We start from the raw sequence: 16,852 nt of genomic DNA, 5'->3' as shown, positions 1-16,852 counted from the left end.
TGTGCCCCTAATTTTGAAGAAACGATGATTTGATTGATTCAGGTGGAGAAATTATACAGTAGTCAATTCTCAAAATGGCAGAGGAACAGGGAACTGTCCGATGGACAAAGGAAGCTATGACTAAGATATCTCGAGCTTCAAATATGTGAATTGTCTAGGTTTCTTTTCCTCCACTGATTGGAAAACGCCAAGAGACAATCCTTGGTGGCGGTCTTTAGATGTGATTGTGATTGTGATTATGACGGCCTACTCTACCTACTAGGAATTGATGTTATGGTCTGATTTGATAGCTTTGGGCTTGGGAATTGATGTTTATGGTCTGATTTGATAGCTTTGTGAATAATGGGCTTTGCCATCAGAGCCCATTGAGAGTAAGCGTGCTCAGTTTTTTGTGAGAAAAGAGTAATAGTTATATAAATACAAAATATGAGTTATAATCTTATACACTTGCACAAAGGAGGTCAAAAAATAAAAGATATATTAAAAGGAAGGTATAATGTTTAAATATATTTTTAAATTATTTAAAAATATTTAAATAAATTTTTATTTTTTATTATAATTAATTAAATATTTTTATTTTTATTTTAAATAAAATAAAATTTTATAATTAATAATTAACTAAGTAACATAAATAAAAATATCATTTATTATTTTATATTTTCACAACACTGATATAATATTAACACTGATATAGTATTAATGTGAAGAGTAAAAAATACAACATAATCATGTAATCATGTTAAATTAACATATCATATTATCATCAATTATGATATATCAACATGCCACATCTTAATTAATTATGATAGTTTAATATATTATATTTATGTCACTCGATATAAAATAACAAGTGATATTTTTATTAAATTAATTATTAATTATAAAAAATTATTTAATTTAAAATAAAAAAAACATAAAAACTTAATTAATTTAAAATAAATATACAATAACTTGAATTTGAATTTCCATGAGTGGGTAAAGAAGATATTTTATTGAATATTATGTCTAAAAGGGAGGACAATCCTAAATAGCCGAAAACAGTGTACATCTGTGGATTTAAGACTCCTCGTTGGCGTCAGTGATGGTAAGAGCAGAAGTAGAGGAAGATTCGAATTGAGATCCTGAATATGTTGTACTAGGCCCCTGGCTTTCTCCAAAAGTCTGACTATATATAGAGCTACGATGGTCTCTGATGGCTTTAAACCTTAAATCCTCACTGTAGCTACTCGCGTTAGGGACTGCATCGGGAATGGTAATTGTTCCTTCCAGCATTTCCACCACTTGGGACATTGTTGGCCTCAGAGAAGGTGAAGCATTTGTGCATAAAAGAGCTACTTTAATCATGCCTTCTGCTTCTGATTTATTATATTCAGATCCCAGCTTATCATCCACTAACTCTAATAGCTTTCCACTTTGTTGTAAATGACAGGCCTGCAGATCACATGAAAACAACTATAATAAAGACAGGAATCAAACAGGTTATGCGATATCTGAAATATAGGGTTGGGAGGTACAATGTATATGAAGATACAGAAACAACATCCGCCAGATGCAGAAATAAGGAAATAAATCAGTGGTTACCCAATCTAGAAGGCAAGTATGTTTGTCGCCTGGCCCATAATTCAGATTACGCTTTCCACTGACAAGCTCCAATGCCACTATTCCAAAGCTGTAAACATCTGCCTTGTAGGTCAAATAACCCCACAGTGCATACTCTGGTGCAATATATCCTCTGCATTTAACGAAATTTACCTTTAAAGTTGGAAGGAAACTTTTCAACTAAAACAACATTGCAAACTAATGGTTGGCTTACATTGTTCCAGCAATTCGTGTGCTGATGTGAGTTTTTTCCTCTTCGTGAAGCTTGGCCAATCCAAAGTCAGATATTTTAGGATTGAGGTCTCTATCAAGAAGAACATTGGTAGCTTTGATGTCTCTGTGCACAATTTTGAGTCTAGACTCCTCATGGAGAAACGCCAAACCTCTAGCTATTCCAACACAAATCTTGTGCCTGGTAGGCCACTCCAGATTTATTCGTGAGTATTCTGGTCCTGAACATGATAATCCCAGGAAATATTTTATAATTCAAATAAATCACAGGTACCCTAGTTAGCATACTAATTGTTTATTAAACTTACCAAACAAAGCCCGAGAAAGGCTATTATTTTCCATGTACTCGTATACTAGCAACAGTTGATTCCCTTCGATACAGCATCCATAAAGCTTTACGAGATTGGGGTGTTGCAAACATGAAAAGATGCCCATCTCATTCAAGAATTCACGATTTCCCTGACTTGACTTTGAAGAGAGCTGCTTGACAGCAATTATTGTTCCATCAGCTAGCTGACCCTGTCATCCAGTCATGAAATTGAGTAGCATCTCTAAAATCGAAATTTCATATTAAATAGGATTTCATTTGACACATATTTAGCTTGAATACCTTGTAAACAGGCCCAAATCCACCCTCTCCAATCTTGTTTACAGAATCAAAATTGTTGGTAGCAGCCTTGATCTGCTTCAAGGTGAAAGAAACTGTTTGAAGATCTAGTCCCTCAAGATCTGTAAAAAGAAGAGGGGTAAGAACGCAGTAAGCAAGTCTCCTGATCCATTGTATATAGATTCATTAAAAGAAAAAGTAGAAGGCCTCCAATGAGTCCAACATGTGCATGGCCGTTTACTAGTAACATTCTGTATGAAAGTAAACAACTTTGGCATGTGAAAATCCTGTTTTCAGGAATGGTTTGCCTATCTGAGATAACATAAAAGAAGAGTTTTTGGCATGAATTTTTCAAAGCATTAACTTCTGCTACTAAAACACCCTAACCTTTTTCTCTCTGGCTTTTGGTTTTGAAATAGTATCTCCAGCAAAGGACACCCGATACCAAGAATACGAGAAATGATCCTAGGACACCAACAACAATTGGCAAAGTCTTTGTTTTCTTCTCTGCATGCTGAGGTTTGAAATCTGCCAAAAAAACTCAACTCATAAATCCATTGTGCTAATCAAAGTTAAGCTTGAAAATAATTCAAAACAAAACTAATTTTCAATTGTGCAATACAAAAGGAAGGCGCAGATAAGGATGAGGAAGAAGGAGAAAGTAGATCACATACTGGGATCGAGTGACATGGCTGATATGAGAGCGCCATGGACTCCTCGACTAGGAATTGCTTGAGTCCCTTTTCCAGCCCAATAGAAGCGGATCTCTATTTCACCATTCGTTACATTAACATTATAGTGTTTCGTTAGTGGGGTAAGAGGTCCACCAGCTTCAGCTTCTATATTGAAGTCTTCTTCCACCAGCTCATCCTGCATCATGGAAATTCACCGACACCTATTTATCAAACGAATAGAGACCAAATGGTATCTCAAGAACAAAGCTGAAAACAAGGCACATGCTAACATGCTAACCAAGTTGAATTAATAGGACAAACAGAATTCTGCAGATGACAACATTCAATGGTCAGATTCTTTCTAAAGGAGCTAGTTTCTCAATGGTTATAGATTACCTGAATATAAATGTTGAAAATGCGCCTTCCAAGTCTTGCATATCTTGTGTTATTTGTGATCTCGATCTCCGCAAAGTGTAGTCTCACCGTATAGCTCCCATTCTCTAAACAATATCGATAATAAGTAAGTGAAAGTGGAGATAGACGTGCTGTGGCATATAACTGATTAGTCATGCTTGCTGACTGCTTTAGATAACGTGATGCTGCATTCAGTTCATCATTGTCATCCCTGAAGTCTCCAGTGCTACTAAAACCCCAGTTCTCATTGTTCCAATATAATGTTGCAGCACCACCTAAACCAGATTTCGCATCTCCTACATACATTGTCCCATTTATTTTCACATCATTATCTCCACCACAATTGATATACATAGAATGCCAATCTGCCAGAGACAACTACATTAGCTACATAGAAAGCAGCTGACAAGATTCTACCAAGACAAACAGAAGTGATAAAGATAATCATTAAATTACACTTTCCATGTTAACAGCTTGCTAACTGCATGTATAAACTTTATGGCAGAACTTTACGGCAAAACTTTACAAGAGGAATGACCACATTTTACTACACTAATTTTGGTCGAAACAAAAAACTATATTAATTAAATATATAAATATGTTATATTAATGCTAATCTTCTATCAAGCTGTAGATGATCCTTTAGCTGAGATTTCAATAAACTAAGAATAAATCTTTGAAACAAGCTTGCAAATTGGAAGGCATAAATTTTAAGGTAAGTATTACAATTAGATTTCACATTCACAGCAAAAGATAGAGTGTACTTACATTTCTGACATTTGAAATCACTCGTGCATGGAATAACTCCCCTTCTCCTTTTATGTCATGAAAAGAAAGGACCAAAAACAAAAGACAGATTAGCAATCAAATGAATGAATGTAGTGTGACATCAAATTCTGTGGCATAAGGTTGAATTGTAATCTACAAAAAAAAAAAAATCAAGAAGCCAAGAACAGAACCTTACAGGTATTCTGCTGAAGAACTGCGAAACAAATTTATATTGTCCCTATTTGAAAAGCAAAATTCAATATAAGTCAATACACTACAGCCCAGGAAAGCATACAGGAAGAAGATGATTCTATTCAATTCAAGGAAAAAGAAAAAGAACCAACAATTTCCGTGTACAAGCAGGCTGCTCAGGGCTTTGCCATGTGAAATTATTGTAGGAAAGATCCCTGAATGCAAGAAAGAAATAAAACTGTCTTCTCAAAGATCTCTGCATGTGAAGAATTGCACATATATATTCCTCAAATAAATATTAGATTCAGAGAATCCTAGTCGGAAATACATACAAGGCAAGTCCTGTCTGCAACATTGACGCTGGTATATTTCCACTGAGCTTGTTGCCTGTCAGGTAGCTGACATCAATACATCAGTCAGTATTAGGGACATAGCAGAAAGTCAGCATCAAATGTTTCTTCAAAACTTACATGATTCCTGTCCAAGAGAATAAAGGAAGAGAAACTTACAGGAATTTTAAATCCCGAGGGAGAGTGACTTTGATAAGTTCCCCACTCAAACTGTTAAAACTGAGATCTCTTCCAAATTCACAAGAAAATCTATGTTAGTTATTCAGGTCTAGTGACATCTGCTGATGATGAAAAAAAATTATAAAACTTTAACTAAAGGAACAAAAGTTAAATCTAGATGAGTGCAAATTCCTTTTAGCTTAGTTTTATACTCTACAGCTTATAGTGAGCCAAACACAAAAATAAGTGAGAAAATATTAATTTTTGGCACAGACACAAAATAGAAGCATAAAGATCCACCTGAGCCATTGAAAAGAGTTACAAGTCACTAAATTCTATTTAAGCAGAACAGATCAGGACTGCGTCTCCAGCAGTGCAGTAGGAGTCCAATTTACATATTACAGTCTTCTCATTTCTCCTTTTAGATTCATAATGCTTCTAAAAACCATAAAGTTTGAAACAACATAAAACTCACTACTTTTTGTCTGAAGAATCATGTTTTATACTTACAAAACGTGTAATTTACTCAGTTGCCAGATCTCTTGTGGGATTTGCCCAATAATGTTGCATTTCTTCAATACTCTACAATTTCCAAGAACAGCAATGTCAGATGCAATGATAAAAAAGGCTAACATCATAAGCCTTCAAACAAGAATATAAGATAAGCAGCAAATGTACATCCGATTGATTCCTGTCATGTTCCAAAAATCAGGAAAAGGCTGATTTGTTCCATTTATATCACTGATTATCCTGTAAGTACACATGCCATTAAGAACAAAAAGTTTAGCAACAACATATTAACAAACCTTTGTCTGTAATCTTCTGCTTAGACGCTTTCACTTACAAGGTTATTAAGTTTCTCAAAGCAGAGATGGATGATGGAATTGGACCTTCAAGTCCACTAGCTTGCATTTCTCTGGTCAATTCAATCATGCAAAAACAATCAGTACATGTGAAAACAATCAGTTCAAGAGAAAAATACAAGTTTTAAAGTCTCATAAACTTGAAAGGCACTTAAAAACCTTTTGAAAGTTGAGGATCTTACAATCTTTGAAGATTCTTCCAGTTCTGAATGAAATCTGGTATACTCCCATTAAAGTTGTTGTCATTTATCCTACTGCATTGTATAATAATAACATTTACAAATTATACTTCTGCTAAATTTTTGTGACATCCTACTAGTATAAGTTAATTAAAAGCTTACAAGTCTGTTAAGTTTTTCAGTTGAGAAAGTTGCACGGGCAAATTTCCGCTCAGTCTGTTGGATGACAATCTCCTGCAAAGATAATTATAAACTTCATCTGTCCAAAGTACACTAATTATAAAAGTATAGCTTATTCCTTCTTTTAACAAGTTTAAGAGGATAGGTCAGGAAAGTTAAAATTGTATAGATTGTATAGAGGTCATGAAATGCCTTACAAAGTTCTCAAGTTAACTAACTTCCCAATCTCTGGAGGAACTTCTCCTGAAAATTGATTTGCTTCAAGGTCCCTGTAAAGTACTTACATTGAAATTACTAGAGATAAGAGTAAAATCTTTCTTGATCAATTCAAACATTTGTCTTCCTTTCATTGCCAGGAAGCCTAGATAATTTGTGTGTTAATAAGCCATCAGGAGAGTGAACAGTATATCATTTCATAAGCTTAGCACAAAACATAAAACTAATGGACTGGAAAGAACATCAATTTTGAAACGTCTGTCTCCTGTAAATGAAGGTACTTCAAAACTTACAAGTATGTAAGGCTGCTAATGTTTCCCAAATAAGTTGGAATATTCCCAGATAATCGGTTTCCAAAGACAGAGCTGCACTCAGGTTGCTTGGTTAGCTACACGAGAAAAACTTTGTTTTCTTTTCAATCAAAGATTGATCATACACAATGAAACGATAACTCACATGAACTCAAGCTGCATTGAAGCCCATTCAGGTGGAATTGACCCACTGAGATCGTTGTATGCAAAATCACTGCATGCCAAATAGATTTGGGCTTAATACACATTTTACTGTTGAATGTCCAAGAAAATAATGGAATGAAAACAGTTTAATTCACATAGTTGCCCCCGCTCTGATTTTCATCATTCTTAAAGCATAAGAGAGAAAACACCTCAGACTTGGTTTGATTGTTGTCATCCCTATTTTCTTAGAATTTCCCCAAAATGAACTCCAAAGAAAAAATTCAAAGCCAAAAGAGAGCAGAGGTGCTTACATCACTTTGAGGTGAGGAAGATTTACAAGTTCAGTTGGAAGTACTCCTGGAAGGCTCTGAAGCTTGAATATTCTAAGAATCCAAAACAAACCCAATATTAGCCATTTAATCCTTTCATAATTGTCTATATCTTAGACTCCATTTTTCTTCTGAACACGAATTTGTCCTTTTGGTCCTTCATTCTTCGGAAACTTACATATGTGTAACGTGGCAGGTTCCATTTTGGCAAGTGCAAGTAATGTTTTTCTCGGAACCCGTGCCCCTGTCCACATTCTCTGTAACATTGCAGACGTCCGCATCGAAATTCCAGTCGCTATTTCCCATCGTTCTGGCAATTTGGTTCAGAATATTCACTAATAAAATCACAAGTCAAATAACAAGAATATTAATACTATTACATAATATCCAAGAAAAACAAGCAGCTAAGAGGGAACTATGTCTACCCTCATCTTGAGGCAGGTTAGCAGCATCAAGCTTGTTCGTGTCTAACCAACTGAAAGCAAGAACAACTGATAGCAGAAGTGCGGTGGCTTCAGGGAAGAACATCTTTGCAGCAAAGAAAAATCATGCAGCCTTCTGTGCAACCGTGCTGGCTCTTCTATTTCTTGGACACTCTCTAAGTCTTTCCGGCCTTCCTCTTTTCTGATCTCCCTCCCTTACTTTTCAGACAAAGAACAAAAAGAACAAGTAAGCTAATCGAGGAGTAAAGTGGGAAAATTGGAAGTAGTAGTCAGATACTTTGAACACAAAAAGTGAAAACCACCATTCCAGCTTTTACTTGATATTTCATAAGGATGAACCTTAGCTTTAGCTTGATTTAACTTGTACATGGATCTTTTTGTGGCCGTGTCCCATATGTTCCCTAGTTAATTTTGCATGATTCAGACAAGTGTATGGACCCACCCCTCGCACATGCATTTGGATCACTTTGACGGTATAGTCTCTTAGAAATCTTGTCTTTCTTTTCTTTAACTAAACAAGGTATTCAGCAGAACAGAAAAGTCTAGATTCATTAATAATTTTTTATTTTGTATGGCTACCTGTTTTTACTATTATTTATTTCGTAAATGACTCGAATTAAAAATACATCATAAAAGCGACAACTGGACATTTTTATTGTTAAAAACTACTACTTGAGTTCATTCTACAACTAACATACATGGGGAAGCAAACCCGAATACAGTCGGCTTTCAAGGGAAAACTGACGAGGAAGGTGTCATTGAAAAGTAAGAGGAAAAGAGTTGTACGGCTATGTGCCTTCCTTTCTGTTTCGGTGTCAGTACTTTGCGTGAGATACAGAGAGACCATCCATTTTGGGCACATTGCTTTTGACATTTGAAAACATAACTTGTTCACAGCTTTTCCTGAAAATTTCTGGGACCCTACACTTTTTCCAGAGTTGTGATATGTAGATAAATAATGGCTGGGTGATCGAAGAAAATTCGGGCAGGTCCACCTGAGAAATCCCATTGGAACTGTGGCAAAGGTCCAAAACTCCAGGGTTAGATGCATCCATATCAGGGTGATGCAGTTGATTGGAAATAAGTCATTTAGGAGCAAGAACAATGAGCCACTTGTACATTGACTAGCAGCAGTTCCAAAAAACAAATAATTCCTTGTGGCAATAGAAGTCTGCTGTTGCACGCACCTGTTATGAACTGTAAGATCAAGTTTCACATCTCATGTTTTACTAAGCTTCGTTACAGCCTTTTATTTATCGACCCTCTAAAGAAAATCACACCAAAATAAATACAATGCAAAATAACCGTTCTGCTTGCTGCCATCCTTCCCTTGTCATGCACTGCTCGATACGACCAGGATTCATAACAGTCAAGGTCTTTGATTAATATACAAATATGATACAAAGAGTAAAGGTTGTCTACAAAGACAAGAAGAACAAATGAAATGGTAAGAACAATCCTGACAATCTAAGCAAGCCTGTTTCTCTGTATGCTACGAACGTGGATGAAGGTCGTAAAAATCATGGGTAGATACAGACATTGTTGAAGAGCCAGCCCATGATGGGACTGATGTTGATATCTGGCTTTCCATGGCTTTGAACTCATTGATTTCATTGCGTTCGTAAGCATAATCAGAAGAAGCTTCAATCCTGGACCCTGCAGATGTTGAACTATTCGTCTGACTTCCTCCCAAATTCTGACTATTCATAGACTTATGATGATCTCTTATGGCTTTAAACCTCAAATCTTGACTGTAACTACCTGGATCAGGGACGGATTCCGGAACCATGATTCTTCCTTCTAACATGCCGACTACTTCAGACATGGTCGGTCTTAGAGAAGGTGAACCGTTTGTGCATAAAAGAGCTATTTTAATCATTGCTTCTGCTTCTGCCTTGTTAAATTCAGTTCCCAGCTTTTCATCCACCAACTCCGAGAGCTTTCGATTTTGCTGTAAATTACAGGCCTAAAATGTACATAAGAACAATTAAGGTCATTGCTATGTTTTTCAACAATCTAAAAGACTAATGTATAAAGAGTAATTACCCAATCAAGAAGGCAAGTATATTTATTCTCTGGTCCATAAGTCATGTTGTGCTTCCCACTGACAATTTCCAATGCCACAATTCCAAAACTGTAAACATCTGCCTTGTACGTCAAGTATCCCCACAGTGCATACTCAGGCGCAATATATCCTCTGCATCCAAATTTAATTAAACTTGAAAGTTCAAAACAGACTACAAGATTGAAAGATGATGAAGTGGCTTACATTGTTCCAGCAACTCGTGTGCTGATGTGGGTTTTTTCCTCTTCATGAAGCTTGGCCAATCCAAAGTCGGATATTTTAGGATTGAGGTCTCTATCAAGCAGAACATTGGTACCTTTGATGTCTCTGTGAACAATTTTGAGTCTAGACTCTTCATGGAGAAATGCTAAACCTCTTGCTATTCCCGTACAAATCCAGTGCCTGGTAGGCCAATCCAGGTTCATTTGACTCTTTTCTGAGCCTAAAGAAAATCCCAAGAAATATTTCATGGGCAAAATCAATGACCGTCCTCCTTTTTGAGGTTTTTGTTTTCTTTTTTTTTTTGTTCAATTAAATGTATCTGATAAAAGATTCTACAATGAACTTACCAAACAAGGCTCGAGAAAGGCTATTATTTTCCAGGTACTCGTATACTAGCAACAATTGATCCCCTTCAATGCAGCATCCGTAAAGCTTTACAAGATTGGGATGTTGCAAACATGAAATCATGCCTATCTCGTTCATGAACTCACGATTTCCCTGACTTGATTTTGAAGATAGCTGCTTCACAGCAATTATTGTACCATCAGCAAGCTGGCCCTGCTACCCAACAATGAAAATGATTCTGAGCATAAACTTTGAAGAAGAAATCCCATTATACCATAGGGTTGATGATGACTTAAATCTGGTTTGTATACCTTGTAAACAGGTCCAAATCCACCTTCTCCAATCTTGTTTCCAGAATCAAAATTGTTGGTGGCAGCCTTAATCTGCTTTAAAGTGAAAGAAACGGTTTGAACATCTAATCCTTCAAGATCTGGGAAAAAAAACAGAGGAAATATGATTGTCCATTACATGTTTATATATTTGCTTAATGGAAAAAAAAAATAGAAAAACCAGAAGGTCATCTAATCAGTCCAACATGTGCATGGATGGTGTTATATCTATGTGTTGGAAATTGAAAGTTTATACTTGAAAGTAAACAACTTTAGCAGAAACCTGGAAATTGAGATTTATTGAAAGGTTATTTCATGCAAACCTTTTTCTCGCCGGCTCTTGGCTTTGAAATAGTATCTCCACCAGACGATACCTGATGCCAAGAATATGATAAATGCTCCTAGGACACCAACAACGATTGGCACAACACTCTTTTTCTTCCCTGCATCACGATGTTTGAAATCTGCCCCAAAGAACTCGTCAATTCATATTGTAATTGGAACTAAACTTGAAATACTAATACCAATAACTAAACATGTAATGAAAGAGTAGGACCAGGATCAGGATCAGGACGACTAGGAAGAAAAAGGTCACATACTGGGATTCTCCAAGGAGATTGCTGAAATAAGTGGACCATGGGTTCCTCTGTCAGGAATTGCTTGAGTTCCTTTGCCAGCCCAGTAGAAGCGGATCTCTATTCTACCATTTGTTACACTAACGTTGTATGATCTTGTGTACGGGGTAAGAACCCCTTTAGCTTCAGCTTCTATATCGAAATCCTGCTCAATTACCTCATCCTGCCACACGATAAAAGATCCAGCAACTCCTTGGTGATAAGCCATTAACACAAATATGCCTCTTAATTGTGATCAGTTACCTGAATATAAATATCAAACATTCGCCTTCCAAGGCTTCCATAGGTTGCATTATTTGAGAATTGAATCTCCGCAAAGTGTAGAGTCAGAGTATAGTTCCCATTTTCTAAACAATATTGATAATAAGTAAGCGAAAGAGGAGAAAGGCGTGCTGTAGTGTATAAATCCGAGAGATTGTTGGGTGACTGGACAGTTGCAATAAAACGTGACTGTAAGTTCAGTTCATCGTCATCGTCCCTGAAGTCTCCAGTGCTACTAAATCCCCAGTTATCATTATTTTGATATAACGTTGCAGCACCACCAGAACCAAAAGTTCTATCTCCTATATAAGTTTTACCGTCTATTGTCACATCATCACCGCCACAGTTTAGGTACAAAGAGTGTGAATCTAAAACACAGACATATAAGTCAGTAAACTACATAAGAAGGAGCTTCGGAGAGATGCTATTAAGACACTTTTGGAAGTTTAAGAAGCTAAAAAATTATAGTTGAAAGCAACATTTCTGGATACTTACTTTCTTCACATTGGAAATCATTCTTGCATTGAAAAATTTCACCTCTGTTTTGATAGATAGAAAAGGGAATGGATTAGCACCAAAGGAAAACTATTTAAGAGAAACTTAGCTAGCTAAAATTTTGAACTATATAATGGAAGAACCAAGGGTGGATTTTGTTTTGACAGAGATTAAAACAGAGAGCAAGAGAAAGAGCCACTATGCCATACTCTTCTCAATGCAATGACAGTGGATTCTATGGCTGTAGCTGGAATTTTTATAACATACACAATAATGCACTAAGAATGGCAACTTACAGGTTTGCCGATGAAGAACTGCGGAACAAATTAATATTACTCCTATTTAAAAACGAAAACACAATAAAATTCAGTAATGCTGCATTAGGAAAGCATAAGGAAGTAGACAGTTCACTCCAATTAAAAGGAAAAGAAAATAAAAACTAACAGTTGCCGACAAGCAGGCTGCTGAGGACCTTGCCATGCGAAACTATTGTAGGAAAGATCCCTGCCACCAAGAATCAAATAGAGCCATCTTCTTAGAGATATTGCAAGTGAGGAAGAACATACAAATATTCAAATAATCCTAGTAGAGTATACATACACAGTGATTCCTGTCCTCAAAATTGACTGTGGTATATTTCCGCTCAAATTGTTGCCAGTTAAAAAGCTGATCTTGGTGAAATCATATAGTCAGTATTACTTGCTTTACAAACCATAAACTAGAAAAATTTTGGCTTCATGGCTTAGATGAGTACTTTCCATCAAAGGGAAAGAGGCAAAGGGGAAGAAACTCACAGGAATTTGAAGTTTCCAGGGGGTATGACATCTTCAAGTACTCCATTTAAACTGTTGAAACTGAGATCCCTGTCCAAAATCACAAGAAAAACATGAATATATTACATGATGCAGTTAAAATTCCCCCTAAATTCATAATACTTGCAAAAACCCAAACGTTTATGCTATAAGAAAATTTAAAAAAACTTTAATAATTAAAGACTTATGGAAAATACTCACAGAATACGCAAGTCACTCATGTCCCAGACATATGCAGGGATCTGTCCAGAAATGTTGCATTTCTTCAAAATTCTACAGCATCCAATGTTAGCCATATCAAATATAATTATCTAGAAATGATTAATTATATGCCTCAGTAAATTAGTCAAAGATTAGCAGTAAATGTACATTCGCTTGATGCGCGTCATGTTCCTTAGATCAGGAAAAGGCTGACTTGTTCCATCTATGTCACTTATTATCCTGTAAGCAAGTATAAGATTGGGAAATAATCATTTAGTTAACAAAACATTTAGTAAATTGATGTCACTAATCTTTGCTGATGGTAAAATTGAGAAGCTTTCACTTACAAAATTTCTAAGTTTTCCAAAGCAGAAATGGATGATGGAATAGGTCCTTCAAGTCCACTACCTTGCATTTCCCTGGTTGTCTCAGATAAATTAACAAAAAACAATCAAGAAGATTTCAAGAGATAAATACAAATTTAGAGATTTAGTCACTTGAAAACTATTCAAGTTGAGGATATCTTACAGTCTATCAAGTTTGTTCCAGTTATGAATGAAATCTGGTATACTGCCATTCAAGTTGTTGTCATTTATTCTGCTGCACTTGCAATATTAATATTAGTTAATAACAAACCTCATCCTTTTTTTTTTTTTTCACGAATTAATGCATCTAGTATAACTCCATTAAAGAAGCTTACAGGCCTGTTAAGTTCTTCAGATCAGCAAGTTCTGATGGCAAATTTCCAGTCAATCTGTTGGAGGACAATCTTCTGCAAGACAAATATATTACATCCTTCAAAGAGTACTGTGAGACATTTCAAGACTACAACAGTAATGCTCTTTTTTTTTTTATGAGTATTAAGAAAATATATCGTTCAAGGAGACAAAAGTTTAATAGAAGTCTTGAAATGTCTTACAAAGTTTCCAAGTTGACCAACTTCCCGAGCTCTGGGGGGACTTGTCCAGAAAAGTTGTTTACTTCGAGGTCCCTGCAAGATAGATAAGCTAAGGTCACTAATAGGACACACCATGCACCCTCCACCTCTATCTTGGGAAGAATGAGGACCGAGGGAATAAAACTCTTCATTCCTCTGATTGTGTCCTAACTGAAAATTGCAAAGAATATAACTAACAAGTTTAGCTATGAAGTAAATTTTATCGACTAAAAATGATTCCAGTTTCCAAATATCGTCAACAGATTAGAGTACTTCAAAACTTACAAGTACTTAAGGGTGCTTATATTCCCCAGAGAGCTTGGAATTCTCCCCAGTAATCGGTTTCCAAAGACAGAGCTGCATTAATGTTGTCCGGTTAGCTCAATAACAACCAATTCTCTCAACTATTCATGCAAGCAGGGAGCATAACAACTCACATTTTCTCCAACTGCATCGAACCCCATTCAGATGGTATTGAACCACTCAGGTAGTTATATGCAAAATCACTGCAGGCAACATTAAGATCATTCTGATAATTAACTTAAATTTATATATGTGCCTGCAATGTTGTATCAAAAGAGAAAGAAAGTCGTGTTACTTACATCTCTTTGAGGTAAGGAAGGTGTACAAGTTCAGATGGAAGTGCACCTGGAAGGTTCTGACGCTTAAATGCTCTGAAATCCATAACAAGTTTAGTCGCTTTTAATCAATCTGTATGTGTCAGTTTTTGTGTTTTTTTTTCCTGAACCTAAGACTACTATATATTACATATCTATGTTGATGGGCAACTAGAATTCCATGATTTTTTAGTTTACAAGATGAGGGATTAGTTGAGTTTTAAGCTTTAGTTCGAACACGCATGCTTTAAGCTGGTCTAAGCCTATAAAATGAATAAACTATGTCAGAAAACCTAGTCTGTTTCGAGCTTTTTCTTGAAAAACATTGAAGCATAGGTTTTCATTAGCTTATAAACAGTTAGTTGCATACCTTGTGACAAAAACTGCAATATATTTGTTAAGTTCATTCTTCAAAAAAGGAAAAACATATCCAATACAATAAAAATAAAAAATGAGTTGAGAAAAAGTAAAGAGTAGAAAACAGAGTACAAAATTACAAAGAGATAGAGGAGAATACATGAGAGAACTACCACAGTAATGTTCAGCATCTTCTCTATTTAATGAAATGAAGATGTTATTATATATATATATATATATATATATATATATGTAGATATCGTCTATCAACTATCATCAAAGGTAAGATGTTATTAGTAATATCATCATGTCGGTCATTTTGAAACTAAATGCTTATAATCTAGTTCATCAGTGTTTCTAATTTTTAAGCTTAACTGTTAGAGGTTGAAACTAAAGCAACAGTTAACTTTTACAAAAAGAAAGGAAACCTACAAATGAGTTACGTGGCAGGTTTCGTTCTCGCAGTGGCAAGAAACGTTTTTCTCAGGCACAAATCCTCTTTCTACCCTGGGTGTGTCATTCTTTTGGCAACCGTTTCCATCAAAAGTCCAGTTTGTAGCTCCCATCGTTCTGGCAATTTGATTCAGAACATTAACTGTATAAATATCACATCCATCAAACACCCAAGTCACATATCTACTTGGTTGAATCCCAAAAACCCATAAAAAGACGAAGAAGAAGAAAACTAAAACAAGAACATGACCATAAAGAAATAATAATTCAATCAATTCATCATACCCTCATCTTCAGGCAGCATGGCGGCCTCAAGTTTATGTGTTCCGATCCAACTCAAGGCTAGAACAGCCGATAGCAGAATCATGGCCTTAGAAAACAACATCCTGGCAAAATTGCAGCGCCGTAGAAACTCGGAAATCATTCTCCTGTTTCACTTTGCAAGCATTTGGACTGTTCCTCTATACTTAAACACTCCTTTCCTTTGACTTTATGTAACAGAACGGTATGAACTTGTGACAAAAAAGCAAATAGATATACTAGTCAAATTAAAATGCTTTAAAACCTTTCAAACCAAAGGCACCATTCTAGCCCCACCCTTTAGCGTAAACTAACCATGATCCTGGAATACTAGTATGATTTTTTGAATGAATATTGCAAGTTTTCGACGTGCTTTTCTCCTTGGATTGTTTCATGGTTGGTTTCTTCAGAATTTCCAAACCACATGTTTGACTAGGATGATGGACGTGGACCTCTACATACGTGGTCAGTTTCAGTTTTGACATAAAAAATCTTATTTATTCAAGTTGGTTAATTGTTTTTTCTGTGTACTTAGTTGGTTAATTTAAAGTTTAAACAGCTTTGAATTGCTTCTTTTCTTCTCTGGGATTTACTTTGCTTGAGAAACAGAGGCAACCACCATTTGGCACATCGGCTCTGGCCGTCTTTAGGACAATGTTGCCCTCTCCATTTCCCTTCTCATGTCTCAGAACTCTTCAATTTTACACCAAACTACCGTCAACAATGTGAACCCTTTGAGGTCACATCAAATTAGTTATTTATTAAAGTTTTAAAAAATATAATCACGAGGCACTTAGGGTTGTTGCGGTAAAAACCGTGGCCATCAATAGAAATCAGTCTATAATGTGGTTATAGACTTTTTTTGTGATACTTTAGACTCTGTAAACCCCCCGGATCTACCCGTCAAAGTCATTGTATGGCTGCAAATTTTGACGCGAAGTGGCTTCCTAGGGAACTCCGAATATCCATACCAAACTATTAAAGTTATCCCTAACGAATCCAATTAAAGATATTTGGCAAGTGGGCTCCAATTGCTTGCCGTGTATATCCTTGATTTCGCCCTTCTTTTTTGCCTGGGTTGGCACAAAGCGACTTTAAGTACAGATCATATAACGATGACTAGAAATACATACATAATCGTCTAAACAAATATAGAAGGCTGCA

The 16,852-nt window shown here is 35.9% G+C and overlaps 2 protein-coding genes across 8 annotated transcripts; both read right to left on the bottom strand.

Annotated features, from left to right (window-relative positions):
- Nucleotides 1-972: 972 nt before the first annotated feature.
- LOC110423861 (putative leucine-rich repeat receptor-like serine/threonine-protein kinase At3g14840) lies at nt 973-7,955 on the bottom strand. 2 transcript variants are annotated; one of them, XM_021438264.2, is made up of 24 exons: nt 7,642-7,955; nt 7,395-7,551; nt 7,199-7,270; nt 6,889-6,957; nt 6,726-6,797; nt 6,414-6,485; nt 6,199-6,270; nt 6,040-6,111; nt 5,839-5,910; nt 5,673-5,744; nt 5,505-5,576; nt 4,995-5,063; nt 4,818-4,883; nt 4,638-4,700; nt 4,490-4,531; nt 4,294-4,340; nt 3,508-3,890; nt 3,112-3,307; nt 2,825-2,965; nt 2,441-2,559; nt 2,139-2,349; nt 1,814-2,051; nt 1,582-1,732; nt 973-1,431 (listed from the first exon to the last, which is right to left on the bottom strand). In XM_021438264.2, exons 1-24 carry the CDS (start codon nt 7,742-7,744, stop codon nt 1,057-1,059), a joined length of 3,006 nt encoding a protein of 1,001 aa, XP_021293939.1. In that variant the 5' UTR covers nt 7,745-7,955; the 3' UTR covers nt 973-1,056. The 2 variants fall into 2 exon arrangements, with proteins under 2 accessions (XP_021293939.1, XP_089640968.1); XM_089784842.1 differs by lacking the exons at nt 973-1,431; nt 1,582-1,732 and having other exon boundaries at nt 1,810-2,051.
- Nucleotides 7,956-9,018: 1,063 nt separating this feature from the next.
- On the bottom strand, nt 9,019-16,345 carry LOC149526691 (putative leucine-rich repeat receptor-like serine/threonine-protein kinase At3g14840). 6 transcript variants are annotated; one of them, XM_089784836.1, is made up of 25 exons: nt 16,004-16,326; nt 15,674-15,900; nt 15,368-15,530; nt 14,564-14,635; nt 14,399-14,467; nt 14,247-14,318; nt 13,944-14,015; nt 13,725-13,796; nt 13,553-13,624; nt 13,372-13,443; nt 13,193-13,264; nt 13,025-13,096; nt 12,806-12,874; nt 12,612-12,677; nt 12,456-12,515; nt 12,308-12,349; nt 12,012-12,055; nt 11,499-11,884; nt 11,220-11,418; nt 10,944-11,084; nt 10,603-10,721; nt 10,294-10,504; nt 9,929-10,166; nt 9,706-9,856; nt 9,019-9,625 (listed from the first exon to the last, which is right to left on the bottom strand). In XM_089784836.1, the coding sequence occupies exons 2-25, from the start codon at nt 15,810-15,812 to the stop codon at nt 9,152-9,154; spliced, it is 3,147 nt and encodes a 1,048-aa protein (XP_089640962.1). In that variant the 5' UTR covers nt 15,813-15,900; nt 16,004-16,326; the 3' UTR covers nt 9,019-9,151. The 6 variants fall into 6 exon arrangements, with proteins under 6 accessions (XP_089640962.1, XP_089640961.1, XP_089640963.1 ...); XM_089784835.1 differs by having other exon boundaries at nt 15,674-16,326; XM_089784837.1 differs by lacking the exon at nt 16,004-16,326 and having other exon boundaries at nt 15,368-15,505; nt 15,674-15,814.
- Between the last annotated feature and the right edge of the window lie 507 nt (nt 16,346-16,852).

This window comes from Theobroma umbraticum, unplaced genomic scaffold (genome assembly GCF_002168275.2).
Source record: "Theobroma umbraticum cultivar Fairchild unplaced genomic scaffold, ASM216827v3 scaffold_204.0, whole genome shotgun sequence".
Lineage (NCBI taxonomy): Eukaryota > Viridiplantae > Streptophyta > Magnoliopsida > Malvales > Malvaceae > Theobroma > Theobroma umbraticum.
Note: the sequence above shows the minus strand (reverse complement) of the source record. Positions and strands in the feature narration are given on the sequence as shown.